Source organism: Myotis lucifugus, unplaced genomic scaffold (assembly GCF_000147115.1).
Source record: "Myotis lucifugus unplaced genomic scaffold, Myoluc2.0 scaffold_100, whole genome shotgun sequence".
NCBI lineage: Eukaryota > Metazoa > Chordata > Mammalia > Chiroptera > Vespertilionidae > Myotis > Myotis lucifugus.
This window is the reverse complement of record NW_005871148.1, coordinates 3,908,040-3,920,414: the sequence shown is the minus strand read 5'-3', so window position 1 is coordinate 3,920,414 and position 12,375 is coordinate 3,908,040. Positions and strand designations below refer to the sequence as shown.

General features: G+C 42.0%; 1 protein-coding gene across 5 annotated transcripts; it reads right to left on the bottom strand.

Annotated features, from left to right (window-relative positions):
• Window positions 1–328: 328 nt before the first annotated feature.
• On the bottom strand, window positions 329–7,786 carry KPNA2 (karyopherin subunit alpha 2). 5 transcript variants are annotated; one of them, XM_023756987.1, is made up of 12 exons: window positions 7,654–7,781; window positions 6,755–6,889; window positions 6,559–6,657; window positions 6,181–6,318; window positions 5,585–5,673; window positions 4,337–4,605; window positions 3,983–4,077; window positions 3,638–3,901; window positions 2,976–3,209; window positions 2,554–2,736; window positions 1,534–1,683; window positions 329–668 (listed from the first exon to the last, which is right to left on the bottom strand). In XM_023756987.1, exons 3-12 carry the CDS (start codon window positions 6,631–6,633, stop codon window positions 576–578), a joined length of 1,590 nt encoding a protein of 529 aa, XP_023612755.1. In that variant the 5' UTR covers window positions 6,634–6,657; window positions 6,755–6,889; window positions 7,654–7,781; the 3' UTR covers window positions 329–575. The 5 variants fall into 5 exon arrangements, with proteins under 5 accessions (XP_023612755.1, XP_014314385.1, XP_006092502.1 ...); XM_014458899.2 differs by lacking the exon at window positions 6,755–6,889 and adding an exon at window positions 7,177–7,274 and having other exon boundaries at window positions 7,654–7,764; XM_006092440.3 differs by lacking the exon at window positions 6,755–6,889 and having other exon boundaries at window positions 7,654–7,786.
• Between the last annotated feature and the right edge of the window lie 4,589 nt (window positions 7,787–12,375).

Here is a 12,375-nt window from a genome sequence, read left to right as displayed (position 1 = left end):
GTCGCTTGAAACTCCCAGAGACTCATGATTAAATTTAAGTTTTTATTCCCCCTCCCTGGCCACTGAGGCTAGAGGAGACTGGCTGAGGGCTCATTCCTTTGTGAAAACTCTTGAAAAATATCTTTCTGGCTGGTGCCATTATTACTTACCAAGAGGAGAAGCAGCCTAGAGCAAAGCCAGAACTCAGAAGCAGGCAGGAAAAGCTATCACCCATGTATCCTTACATCAAATGATGTCTGTAAACAGAACTACACCTCTAATTAGTCACATCATTTTGGTTCATTGGCAATGTAAGAGCTCCAAATTGGAAAACAATACATAGGCATGGTAAATGGTGGAATTTAATCTTTATTTACAGGAGACTGCAAGATGTGCAATTCCACATAGAAGAAACTCACTGAGAGTAGAAGCTTCATACAGTATGTACAGTTTGGAACTGTTCAAGTATAGATTCGTTGTAAAAAGTGCTACAATAACAAACCACATTTAAAAAGAGTTCTTAGTAGAGAAACAGTAAGACGTACTTATACCAAACATAGTACACAACAAACAACTTTATGCCTCAGTTGTACAATCTAAAAGTTAAAGGTCCCAGGAGTGCCATCCTGAACTTGGAATGTATAACCTTCAGAGGTAGTTTCTGGCACAACATTTTGATCTTCCTCTTCCTGGAAACATTAAAATAAATAATTCCCATAAATATGGCATAATAAATAAGTAAATATTCCCATAAATATGGCATAATAAATAAGTAAATATTCCCATAAATATGGCATATCTCTAAGTAGTAGCCTGCCTAGAAGTTTGTATTTACTCTTAAGGTCTTCATCTGCATATTTCACCTTTAACCCTGCACACATTTGAAATAATGGAGGGAGGGTAGGTTGCTGAAACTTGCCAGTTTATTAGTACCTGGGAGGGGAAGGTTCTGAATAGGTTCAGAAATGCTACTATGATAACAGAAAAAGAGAGATTTCTTCTCTACCTATCACTTTAATAGGCAAGGGAAAAACTGCTTATTATGCCCAGAGTATAGCTATGGGGTTGGTTGACTTCTCTACTGACTCTCAAGATAGTTCTAAGACTCCCAAGGCCATTCATTTGAAAGTAAATTGGTGATTTTTTTTTTAAATCTCAAGTTAAAAAGATATCATGACAGGCCCGGCCAGTGTGGCTCAGTGGTTGTGCATCAACCCATAAACCAAGAAGTCACTGGTTCACTTCCTGGTCAGAGTACATGGCGGGTTGGGGGCTCAATCCCCAGTAAGAGGTGTGCAGGAGGCAGCTCATCAATGTTTCTATCTCTCTATCCCTCCCCCTTCTTCTCTATAATCAATAAAAATAATTTTTTTAAAAAGATATCATGCCAAACATTTGAAGAGCAAATATATACATTATGTCCCACTTACACTAATATTTTGTTATATTTAATAAGGATACAGGGTTTATTGAAAAAGTATGACAAAAAAAAAGTCCATGGGCTTGACCTTAAATGTCCCTTTTCCAAGTTCTTAATGTTAACAGGTTACTCACCTCTACAGAAAAATATTTCTCAATCAAGTTTAGTGACGCTTTGTACACCGACTCATTTTCATGGTTTTGTAGAGCTTCAATTTTGTCCAAACCTCCACATTCTTCAATCATTATACTCAGTTTCTCAGTTTCACCTAGTTTCTCAGCAGCCTAAAAAAATTCCAATCTATGTTTGAGTGCTAATATATTATCAGACAGAAATAAACACTTGACACTTCCTTCAACAACCCTACAAGACAAACACTATCTCCATTGTACATTTTTTAAAAATTTAAGGTGATCAGATCTGTACTTGCTCTCAGCAACTACTTCTATAGCATTGAGCTACAGAGTTTTGAATAATTCTCAACCTTTTCTGTTCATCACCACCTGGGCAACTTTAAAAATGACACTATATTTAGGTTCAACTGGTCTGTAATGGAAACAGAAAATTTCTGTTTTGTAAGAGCACCCCAGATAATCCCATAGTGTGGTCAAGGTGGAGAACCAGCCCGGCCGGTGTAGCTCAGTGGTTGAGCACTGACCCATGAACCAGGAAGTCATGGTTCCCTTCCTGGTCAGGGAACATTCACAGGTTGCAGGCTTGATCCCCAGTAAGGGGGGGGGTGGGGGGGGGGCCCCAGGAGGCAACAAATTAATGAGTCTCTCTCATTGATGCTTTTCTCTCCTCCCTTCTTCTCTCTAAAATCAATAAAAATATCATTTAGATAAATAAATAGCCCTAGCTGGTTTGGCTCAGTGGATGGAGCATCGGCCTGCAGATTGAGGGGTCTTGGGCTCAATTCTAGTCAAGGGCATGTACCACAGTTGCAGGTTCAATCCCTGGGCTGGTCTGGGTGTGTGTGAGAGGCAACCTAGTCAATGTACTTCTTTCACATCAATGTTTCTGTCTCTCCCCCTCCCTTCCACTCTCTAAAAATCAATGGAAAAATATCCTCAGGTGAGGATTAACAAAAAAAATTAAACAGTAAGCCAATTATCATCAAACCCAAACACAAATGATATCTTCATAAGACTTACCTGAAATATATTTGAAATGGCATCCAGAATAACCAGAATAATTTTGGTATCTTTCGCAGTTAAGAGGTTCATCAGTGGTTCTATTATGCCACAATGAACGAGGTATACAATTTGTTCAACTGTTCCACCACTTGTATAGTTGGTCACAGCCCATACAGCTTCCTTTTGTGTCTTAAAGTCTGCCTAATAAACATAAGGAAACAAGTTTATTTCAGAATGGTTGTAAAAAGAAGATTCTAAAAGTACTGTTTTAGAAAAAGTGACTATTGAACCTTAAATGAAAGAGATTACTGGCCATTTTAGCAAAGGACTGTAAGTAGAAGCTAACATCAGTACATCAAGAATCCTATCAAGCACAGCTTTTCCAATTGCCTGTCCATAAACACTAACAATCCTTTGATTAAGGCCTAAGACTCCATTACCTTAGAAAGAACAACAATGAGGAATGGGACTAATCCATGATTCACAACTTGCTGTATCTGGTCCTGGCGGCCAGCTGTGATGTTTGACATTGTCCATGTAGCTTCCTTCTGAATATTAGTTTTGGAGTTCATTAGTAGGCTGGGAAAGATGGCAAGTGCTCCTGCATCTATTACAACCTGCGTCTGTTCATCTGTCCCAGTGACAATATTTCCTATGGCTCTTAGCGCAGGAGTCTAAAATGGGGGGGAAAAAAGTTATGCTGACAGTTATCTTTTATTTTCTCCAATATTGCTCAAAAACACTATACCCCAAAAGTTTTTTTTTAATTTTTTAAAATATATTTTATTAATTTTTTACAGAGAGGAAGGGAGAGGAATAGAGAGTCAGAAACATCGATGAGAGATTAACCTCGATCAGCTGCCTCCTGCAGAGCCCCTACTGGGGATGTGCCCACAACCAAGGTACATGCCCTTAACTGGAATCGAACCTGGGACCCTTCAGTCCACAGGCTGACGCTCTATCCACTGAACCAAACCAGTCAGGGCTACCCCAAAAGTTTTGACAATAGGCTTATCATGGCCTAAAAAGGCAATGTCAACATTAGTATCAACTGATTATGTTCCTTATATTTTATGTTCTCATCTGAAAGTTAGTAACTTACCACAATTGGCAATTCAGTAGCTCCTAGGAGCTTCACAAGTTGGGGCACAACTCCTGTTTTCACAACCATTTCAATCCGTTCATTTGGACCATCAGTAAGGTAGGAAATGGCCCAGCAGCTATCTGCTAATACTTCTGGATCATCATGATGCAGGAGACGAACTAAAGTAGGAAGAATCTGCTCAACAGCATCTAATGGGGGTACAGGATTCTTGTTGCGACAAAGGTTTGAAAGTGTCCAGGTCAGATTACGTAAGTAACCACACTGCAGGAAAAGAAAAATGCAATGAAAAGTCCTGTTTTCTGAGGTGGTGGGAAAATTAGAATCAACAAGTGAGTAACTTACTGCTAAAGATGACATATCAGGAACTGCAAGAAGAGCCAACAGTGGGTCAACTGCACCATACTTGATAACCAAGTCTCGGAAAACTGAACCATCACCTGAAAAAAGGGCAAAGTTAATCCTATCTACTTTTCTAGTACCATCAATGGTCAGTGAGTGACTCAGTGCACCAATTTCTTAACATAAAGACAATACTCTCAGAAATTCCCTAACTTACTTAGATGCCACTTTCACACCTAATAACCACTGAAAGAAAGCAAGTTCAAAACACAAAGGTCACTTACTTATACCAAGCACTTACCCCAACCTCAGCATGATTAGAGACATTCTGTCAAAAGAACTTAAAATGCCAAGTACCTGCAATATTTCCTAGAGCCCATACGGCTTGTTCACTGATGTGAGCGTGGGGAGATGCCAACAGAGAAATGAATGCTGGAATAGCACCTCCATCTACTACAGCCTTGGTCTGTTCCGAAGTCCCAGAAGCAATGTTAGTGAGGGCCCAAGCAGATTCAAACTGGATGGGACTACAATCAGTTCTGCCCAAGAAGGACACAAATTTTGGGATCAAACCAGCCCGGATTATGTTGTCTATGGGTGGCTGTTTTTCCCTAGAAAGCAGTTTCCTATGGGTGAACAAAAAGATAAACAAAAGTTGAAGGTGATTAACAAATGAAGTTTGTGTAAAAAGCGATTAAAAATGCAATTCAAGGATTTAGAACTTTAGACAGCCTTTTACAGTGAAGCACTAAATGCTCAGATATCCTGGATTGTAAAAGGAGCTAAACAGATTGGCTGCAGGGTACTGCCATATGTGGTGTCTTTACTACCTTTTTTCCAAAATAAAAATATTACCAGTAGCGTAGGTCACCCTCCTCTACATCCCTGCAGAAATCTACTTTAGATCTTGTCAGTTTTTTTTAATCTCTCATTGTTCTTTTAATTTGTATTTCTCTGACCAAGTAAGGTTAAACATCTTTTCCATGCTTGTCATTTAGATTTCTGCAGTCAAGCTCCAGAAATTATTAATCCTTTCTGTGATGGGTGTCACAAATATCTGTGTATGAGAGATAAGTCTAAGTATACGAATTTTCTAAATGGGTGTGCCAATCAAAAACTTTGTAATTTTCTTTAAAAGTACACCAAAGTTGCCCTAGCTGGTTTGGCTCAGTGGATAGAGTGTCAGCTTGCCTGCAGACTGAAGGGTCCCAGGTTCGATTCTGGTCAAGGGATGCCCGGGTTTTGGGCTCCATCCCCAGTTGGGGGCATGCAGGAGACAGCCGATCAATGATTCTCTCTCATCATAGATGTTTCTATCTCTCTCTCTCCCCCTTCCTCTTTTAAATCAATAAAAAATACATATTTTTTTAATTTAAATTCTTTGTTTAAAGTATGTCTCCTTTTCCCCCATTGACCTCTCCCCAGCCACTCCCACCCCCCAGCACATGCCCTCAACCCCCTACTGTCTGTCCATTGGTTATGCTTATATGCATGCTTAACCATTCATCATCCACACCATCTATCTATCTTTTTCCCACCAAAACAAACAAAAATCTAAAAAAGCTAATTTCTAGGGTTACCCATGCTACAACAGACAACACTTACCTTGCAGCCTGAGTAGCTTGGAGCTGGCTTTCCAAATTGTTGCTATTTATGCCTTTGACAATGTCCTCAACAGACCAATTTACAGTGCCCTACAAAAGCAGTGGAATTTTGCAAATTATCATTTTTTAGATTAGATAAAAATAAAATCCCTTATTTGCCATTTTTTGGTTTATAGTCGGTTACTAAGTGTTCATTAGCCCTACATTTGTTTGCCTGTTAATTAAATATCAATTATATAGAACAGTCTCAAACAAGTACAAAAAATAGAGACTTAAAAAAAAAAAAAAAGGTAGGAATAGACCAGAAAGTAGCTCTGGACACACTTTCAGTTGGTACTGGAATGAGCCAGGTTAAGTTACTGAGCTGGCAGCTGTAAATGCAGGGAAACTTACTAGTAAAAGAGATCGGAGCTAAACACCTTGCAATCAACTTGAGTAGATTATGGAGAGTGGGTAGGAAAGAACGAATTCAGAGCAGGGGGAAAAAAATCTTCAGATTTTATAGCTAAAACCGTAACACTAGCAATGTTTTTAAAGACTGAAGTCCCATATTGGCTCTCTGGCTTTACCATAATTCATAAGCTAAAATATATTTACCTGGTTGTTGCGGTTTTCCTGCAGTGGAGACGTAGCATCATCGGGAAAGGAGCTCACATTTCTCCTTTTCAGCATCTGGTCATCCTTCTTAGCTTTCCTCAGCTCCACATTAACTTCTATTCGGCGCCGCCTCATTTCCTTGGAAAAAGAGAACATGTCATTTCACCCATCATTTCGGGTTTTGTTGCAAAATGAGGGCTTTCTTATTATTTCCAAATTCCCTCAGAGTTTTGATCCCTTCCCAATTATCTTCCCATTTTAAAAATACCATGTGATGGGGAGGATGAGGGGACAATGGGGGGATAAAGACACATTTGTAATACCTTAATAAAAAACATTTTTTAAAAATACCACGTGAAAGCAACAGAAGGTACTCACTGTACTGTCTTTCCCCTTGTTCTTGAATCTGTTAAGGCGGGCAGCTGGCGAATTAGCATTCTCGTTGGTGGACATGGTTATGAGACAAAGGGAGAAGCTCTAAGACGGGGGGGGAGAGAAAAAGAATTTCCCTTTTTTATCATTTTGCTTTGTCAGTAAGAGTGTTGATGGCTACTTCACATTCTTTTTTTCATACCAATTCTTCAAAATCTTGCGTGTCCTGTAAGCTTACAGCACAGCTCAAGGCTCGGACTTGCCACAGGCATTTGGTAACTCCCCCACGGGACAGTGCAGCTCTAGACTCTGCCACATGCAGTCCCCAGATAGAGAACTGAAGACAAAAAAACGGCGCCTACAGTTAAAATCTATGTCCCAGGTGCAATATCCAGAGCCTCTGGTCTTTTAATGGCCAAAATAGGCACATTCTTCACATTGAGAAATGAAAGAGAAAGTTGGTTCATTTTTTGCGTTGTCTCCCATAACTCCTGTCAACCCTGAAATTCTCCGAGCAGCTCTGCATCTTCAACATCCCGATAACATGTTCCTTTCTAGGAATTTCGAGGGAATGCCCTCCATTAGGCTCCTATTAGCTGACATCATTCAGACGCGGATACTTACGAGCGCTCTCCACACGATGACAAAATTTACTTGAGTCTTTCCGACGGATTTTTATTCCATTACGTTAGTTCACAAAACTGACACAGCCAACCCAAAGCCTACGTTTTGAGAGAGAGTTCCAATGGCCACCTCCACCTCCAGTCCCTTCCCCTGCCCCCCCCCCCCCATCACACACCCCGGAATATGCAGCGGCCCCCGGGTCCCTCCGGGACTTTGGCCCGTAAGCCTCGCTCTGATTCTGCGAGTCGCGAACCGCAAAGGCTCCCGCTGAGGTTGTCCCGGGCCCAAAGCCCGCGGACTCGCCTCGCACGAACAGCCTCCTCGTCAACGAACGACGCCCAGGAGGCCTGGTCATCGAAGGAGGCCGAAGCCAGGCCAGGCGTGTCCCCGGGGCCTCCCCTCCCGCCACCCGTCAGCAGAGCGCGGCCCGCGGTCCCGCCGGTACCGCTCCGGCGGGGCTGGGGCCTGAGTTCTTACCCACAAGCCGCTCAGGCTTTCACAGGAGACCGTGAGCGGAGGACGGGCTGCGGTTCGGTTGCTCCGAGAACGTCTACGGCGGCTCAGCTCTCAGACGGTGTGGCTCGCGCAGCCGGCCGGCGCGATTTAAATTTCCCGGCGGCTCCGCATTCTGATTGGCTGGTTCGAGCCGATGATGAGCGTCTATTGGTGGATTTGAAAAACACGTTGGGGGCGGGGAGTTATCGGGCCTAGCCGCAGAGAGCACAGCATCGCGAGATGAGGGAGCGGACTGGCGATCCCAGAATACCTCGCAGCTCGGAGGGTAGAGACTCCAAAGCCGGGCAGGGAGCGCCGGAAGGGCAGGTTCTCAGCCCGGTCTGCGCCTGCGACCCGGGCCTTTGGCAAAGGAATTGCGCGTTCTTGTGAAGTCGATGGTCCTTTCCCCCCAGGCTGCCTTAATCAAGTAATACGAATGATTCCCAAAAGTCATTCTCTTTAAACTTATTGATATAGAAATATATTGCTGCCCTAACCGGTTTGGCTCAGTGGGTAGAGCATTGGCCTGCGGACTGAAGGGTCCCAGGTTCGATTCCGGTCAAGGGCATGTACCTTGGCTTGTGGGCACGTCCCCGGTGCGGGGTGTGCAGGAGGCAGCTGATCGATGTGATGTTTCTCGCTCATTGATGTTTCTGGCTCTCTATCCCTCTCCCTTCCTCTCTGTAAAAAATTAATAAAATATATTAAATATACATACATATATATATATATATATATATATATATATATATATAAATATATATATATATATTCTATGCACAGTTCACCAGAGGAACTTGGCAGGCGTTTCTGGCCATTCTGGAGCGGAGGGACAAGGCAGATAGGTGCGACAGGTTTCCTTTTAACTTGCATCATACTGTTACAGGCACCTCTCACCGACACTAAATCGGATCCAGCAATATAGTCAAAAGATCATACACCATGACTAAGTGGGATTTATTCCAGGGTGTGTATGTGTTCCCCACGTCCCGCGTGGTTCAGGGTTTTCAGGATCTGGAAGAGGACCCACACACAAACGAAAGAGAAGAGACAAGAGATAATTTGGAAATATTGGGGGGCCAGACGGGCAAGTCCAACTCAAGGGTAAGGACTTCCACCGGTGCCCAGGCCTCGCCAGCCTTTTATTCAATTTTGATTACACATAAAGCCCTTAGGCAGGCAATTTTGGTAGCAGACAGACTATCTTAAAGGTCAGTAAATATTAGGATTTACTCAGACTATTTGATCAGGAAATAGCTTGAGCCCCCATTGTCAGGACTAGACAATTGGTGCATAACTCAGGCCCTTGCCATGGGTTCAAGGTTCACCAGTGTTCCAGGATCCTTGTTTGCACTTCTCTGCTAGTGAAGACAATGGGCAGCCTCCTGCACAGGGATGCAAGGCTGGTACAATATTCGCAAATCAATAAACGTGATACATCTAAACAAACTGAAAGACAAAAATCACATGATCATATCCAGAGACCCAGAAAAAGCATTCGACAGAATCCAACACCCCTTTTTGATAAAAGTCTCAACAAAGTGGGAATAGAGGGATCATACCTCAACATAATCAGGACTATATATGACAAATCTACAGCCAACATCATACTAAATGGGCAAAAACTAAAACCATTTCCCCCAAGAACAAGAAAAAACAGGGACGTCTGCTTTCACCACTCTTATTCAACATAGTACTGGAAGTCCTAGCCACAGTGATCAGACAAGAAGAAATGAGAGGTATCCAAATTGGAAAGGAAGAAGTAAAACTCTCATTATTCACAGATGACATAATATTGTACATAGAAACCCCTAAAGACTCCATCAAAAACTACTAGATTTAGTAAATGAATTTGGCAATATAGCAGGATACAAAACCAACACCCAAAAATCTATGGCTTTTTTATACACCAATAATGAATTCTCAGAAAGACAAACTAAACAAACAATCCCATTAATCATTGCAACAAAAAAATTAAGATAGTTAGGAATAAACTTAACCAAGGAGGTAAAAAACTTATACTTGGAAAACTACAGGACGTTGAAAAAAGAGATAGAAGAAGATATAAACAAGTGGAAGAATATACTGTGTTCATGGGACGGGTAGAATCAACATCATTAAAATGTCCATACTTACCCAAGGCAATCTACAGATTCAATGCAATCCCTACTAAAATACCAACAGCATATTTCACAGATCTAGAACAAATACTCCAAAAATTTGTACAGAACCAAAAAAGACCCCAAATTGCTGCAGCAATCTTGAGAAAGAAGAATAAAGTTGGAGGAATCACAATACCAAATATCAAGTTATGCTACAAAGCCACCATAACCAGCCTGGTACTGGCACAACAACAGGCATATAGATCAATGAAACAAAACTGAGACCTCAGAAATTGAACCAAGCCTTGATGCTCAGTTAATATTTGACAAAGGAGGCAAGAACATACAATGGAGTCAAGACAGTCTCTTCAATAAATGGTTTTAGGAAAATTGAGCAGTTACATGCAAAAAAATGAAACTAGACCACCATACACAAGAATAAAAATCAACATGGATGAAAGACTTAAATATAAGTCATGAAACCATAAAACTACTAGAAGAAACCACAGGCAGCAAAATCTCAGACATCTCTTGTAGCAATATGTTTACAGATACATCTAGGGCAAAGGAAACGAAGGAGAAAATAAATAGGACTACATCAAAATAAAAAGCTTCTGCACAGCAAAAGAAACCATCAACAAAACAAAAAGGGAAGCCCACTGTATGGGAGAACATATTTGGCAATGATACATCTAATAAAGGGTTAATATCCAAAATATATAAGGAACTCATACAACTTAACGAAAGGAAGACAAATCCAATTTAAAAATGGGCAAAGGACCTATATAGACACTTCTCCAAAGTGGACATACAGATGGCCAAGAAATTTATGAAAAAATGCTCAAAGTCACTGATCATCAGAGAGATGCAAATTAAAATGACAATGAGGTAACACCTCACACCTGTCAAAATGGCTACTATAAACAAATCAACAGACAAGTGCTGGCGAGGATGTGGAGAAAAGGGAACCCTAGTACATTGCTGGTAGGAATGCAGACTGGTGCAGCCATATGGAAAACAGTATGGAGTTTCCTCAAAAAATTAAATATGGAACTGCCATTTCACCCAGTGATCCCACTTCTAGGAATATATCCTAAGAAACGGGAAACACCAATCAGAAAGAATGTATGTACCCCTATGTTCATAGCAGCACAATTTACAATAGCTAAGATCTGAAAACAGCTCAGGTGCCCCTCAGGAGATGAGTGGATAAAAAAGCTGTGGTACATTTACACCATGGAATATTATGCAGCAGTAAAAAAGAAGTATCTCTTACCCTTTGAGACAGCATGGAGGGACCTGGAGAGTATTATGCTAAGCGAAATAAACGAGTCAGAGAAAAACAAGTATCACATGATCTCACTCATATATGGAATCTAATGAACAAAATAAACTGTTGAACAAAAGACAGAAGCATGGAACAGACTGTCGAACCTCAGCCAGAAGGTGGGGATGAGTGTACTCAAGGGTGGAGATTTAATTCAATTATACATTCTTATAGCATTATCAAGGACATTCTTAAGTGAAGCTGACTCCCCCCCAAACACACACTTCCAGTGCATGAAAGTGAAAATACCATTTGGTGCCACTGTCTTAATTCATAAGGTGACAGTTTTACCCACCATCACTTCTGCACCATCAGTGCTGGATGATTCGTTCATTATTATTCACTAATAGTGTCTTAGTTTCCATGAAAAGCATTTCCTGGATGGCTCATGACCCACAGATCAAACAGTGACACACAGACAAGATTTGAACTCACCAAAACTTTAAATAGTGCTTAACTCTGAATGGTAGGATTAGTCATTTTCTTTTTTTTTCTTTTTTTCTTTCGTTTGGCTTATCCATGTTTTATAGTTTTACAATGTATTATGTGTCCAAGAAGAAAATGCAATTGTGTTGTTCTGTAGTTTGGTGGTAATTTTGATGTGGCTGTGGGAGGATGCGAGTACCACATTTACCTACCCTGCCGTCGGGACGAGAAACCTCTCCATTTTCCCTTTCATCCGGAAGGAAGGAGGAGAAAAATAAATGTAGATAAGTGGGGTAGCAGGGCAGATTTAAAGGAAAGACTGTTTGCCCTGGAATCCCCCAACAGTCCACAGCACATAGTAGTTTATTAAGTTAACGTTCCTTGAATAAACGCAGGAAAGAAGGAGAAAGAAGGGCCTGCGAGGGATGGGAAGGTTGCGGTGGGGTGCGGGTTCTTCACACCAAGTGGCAGAGAAAGGTCCAGGGGAACTTTGTAAAATGCAGACGCCAGGTCCTGCCCAAGTCAACAGAATTAAAGTTGGGGGGGCGGGGCACAGCCGGTGGAATTTTGCTTAAAGTTCCCCAAGTGCGAGTAATGTGCACCCAGGGAAAAGAACCTCTCCAAACCCAGCAGACAGGGAGCGACCCGGGCATGGAGACCCACGCGCAGGCGCTCCAGGATTGGCCCCAAGTCTAGGCCCAGGGCGCACAAGGGCGCAGGCGCGCGCGCTGCCGCCGTTGGGGCGGCTTCTAACACTCACACCGCCCTACGCAAGGCCGCGGAGCGCAGGGGCGGGGCGTGATGATGGCATCGCGTAAGAGGGCGTTGTGAGGGAGCTGTTTGTGTGGT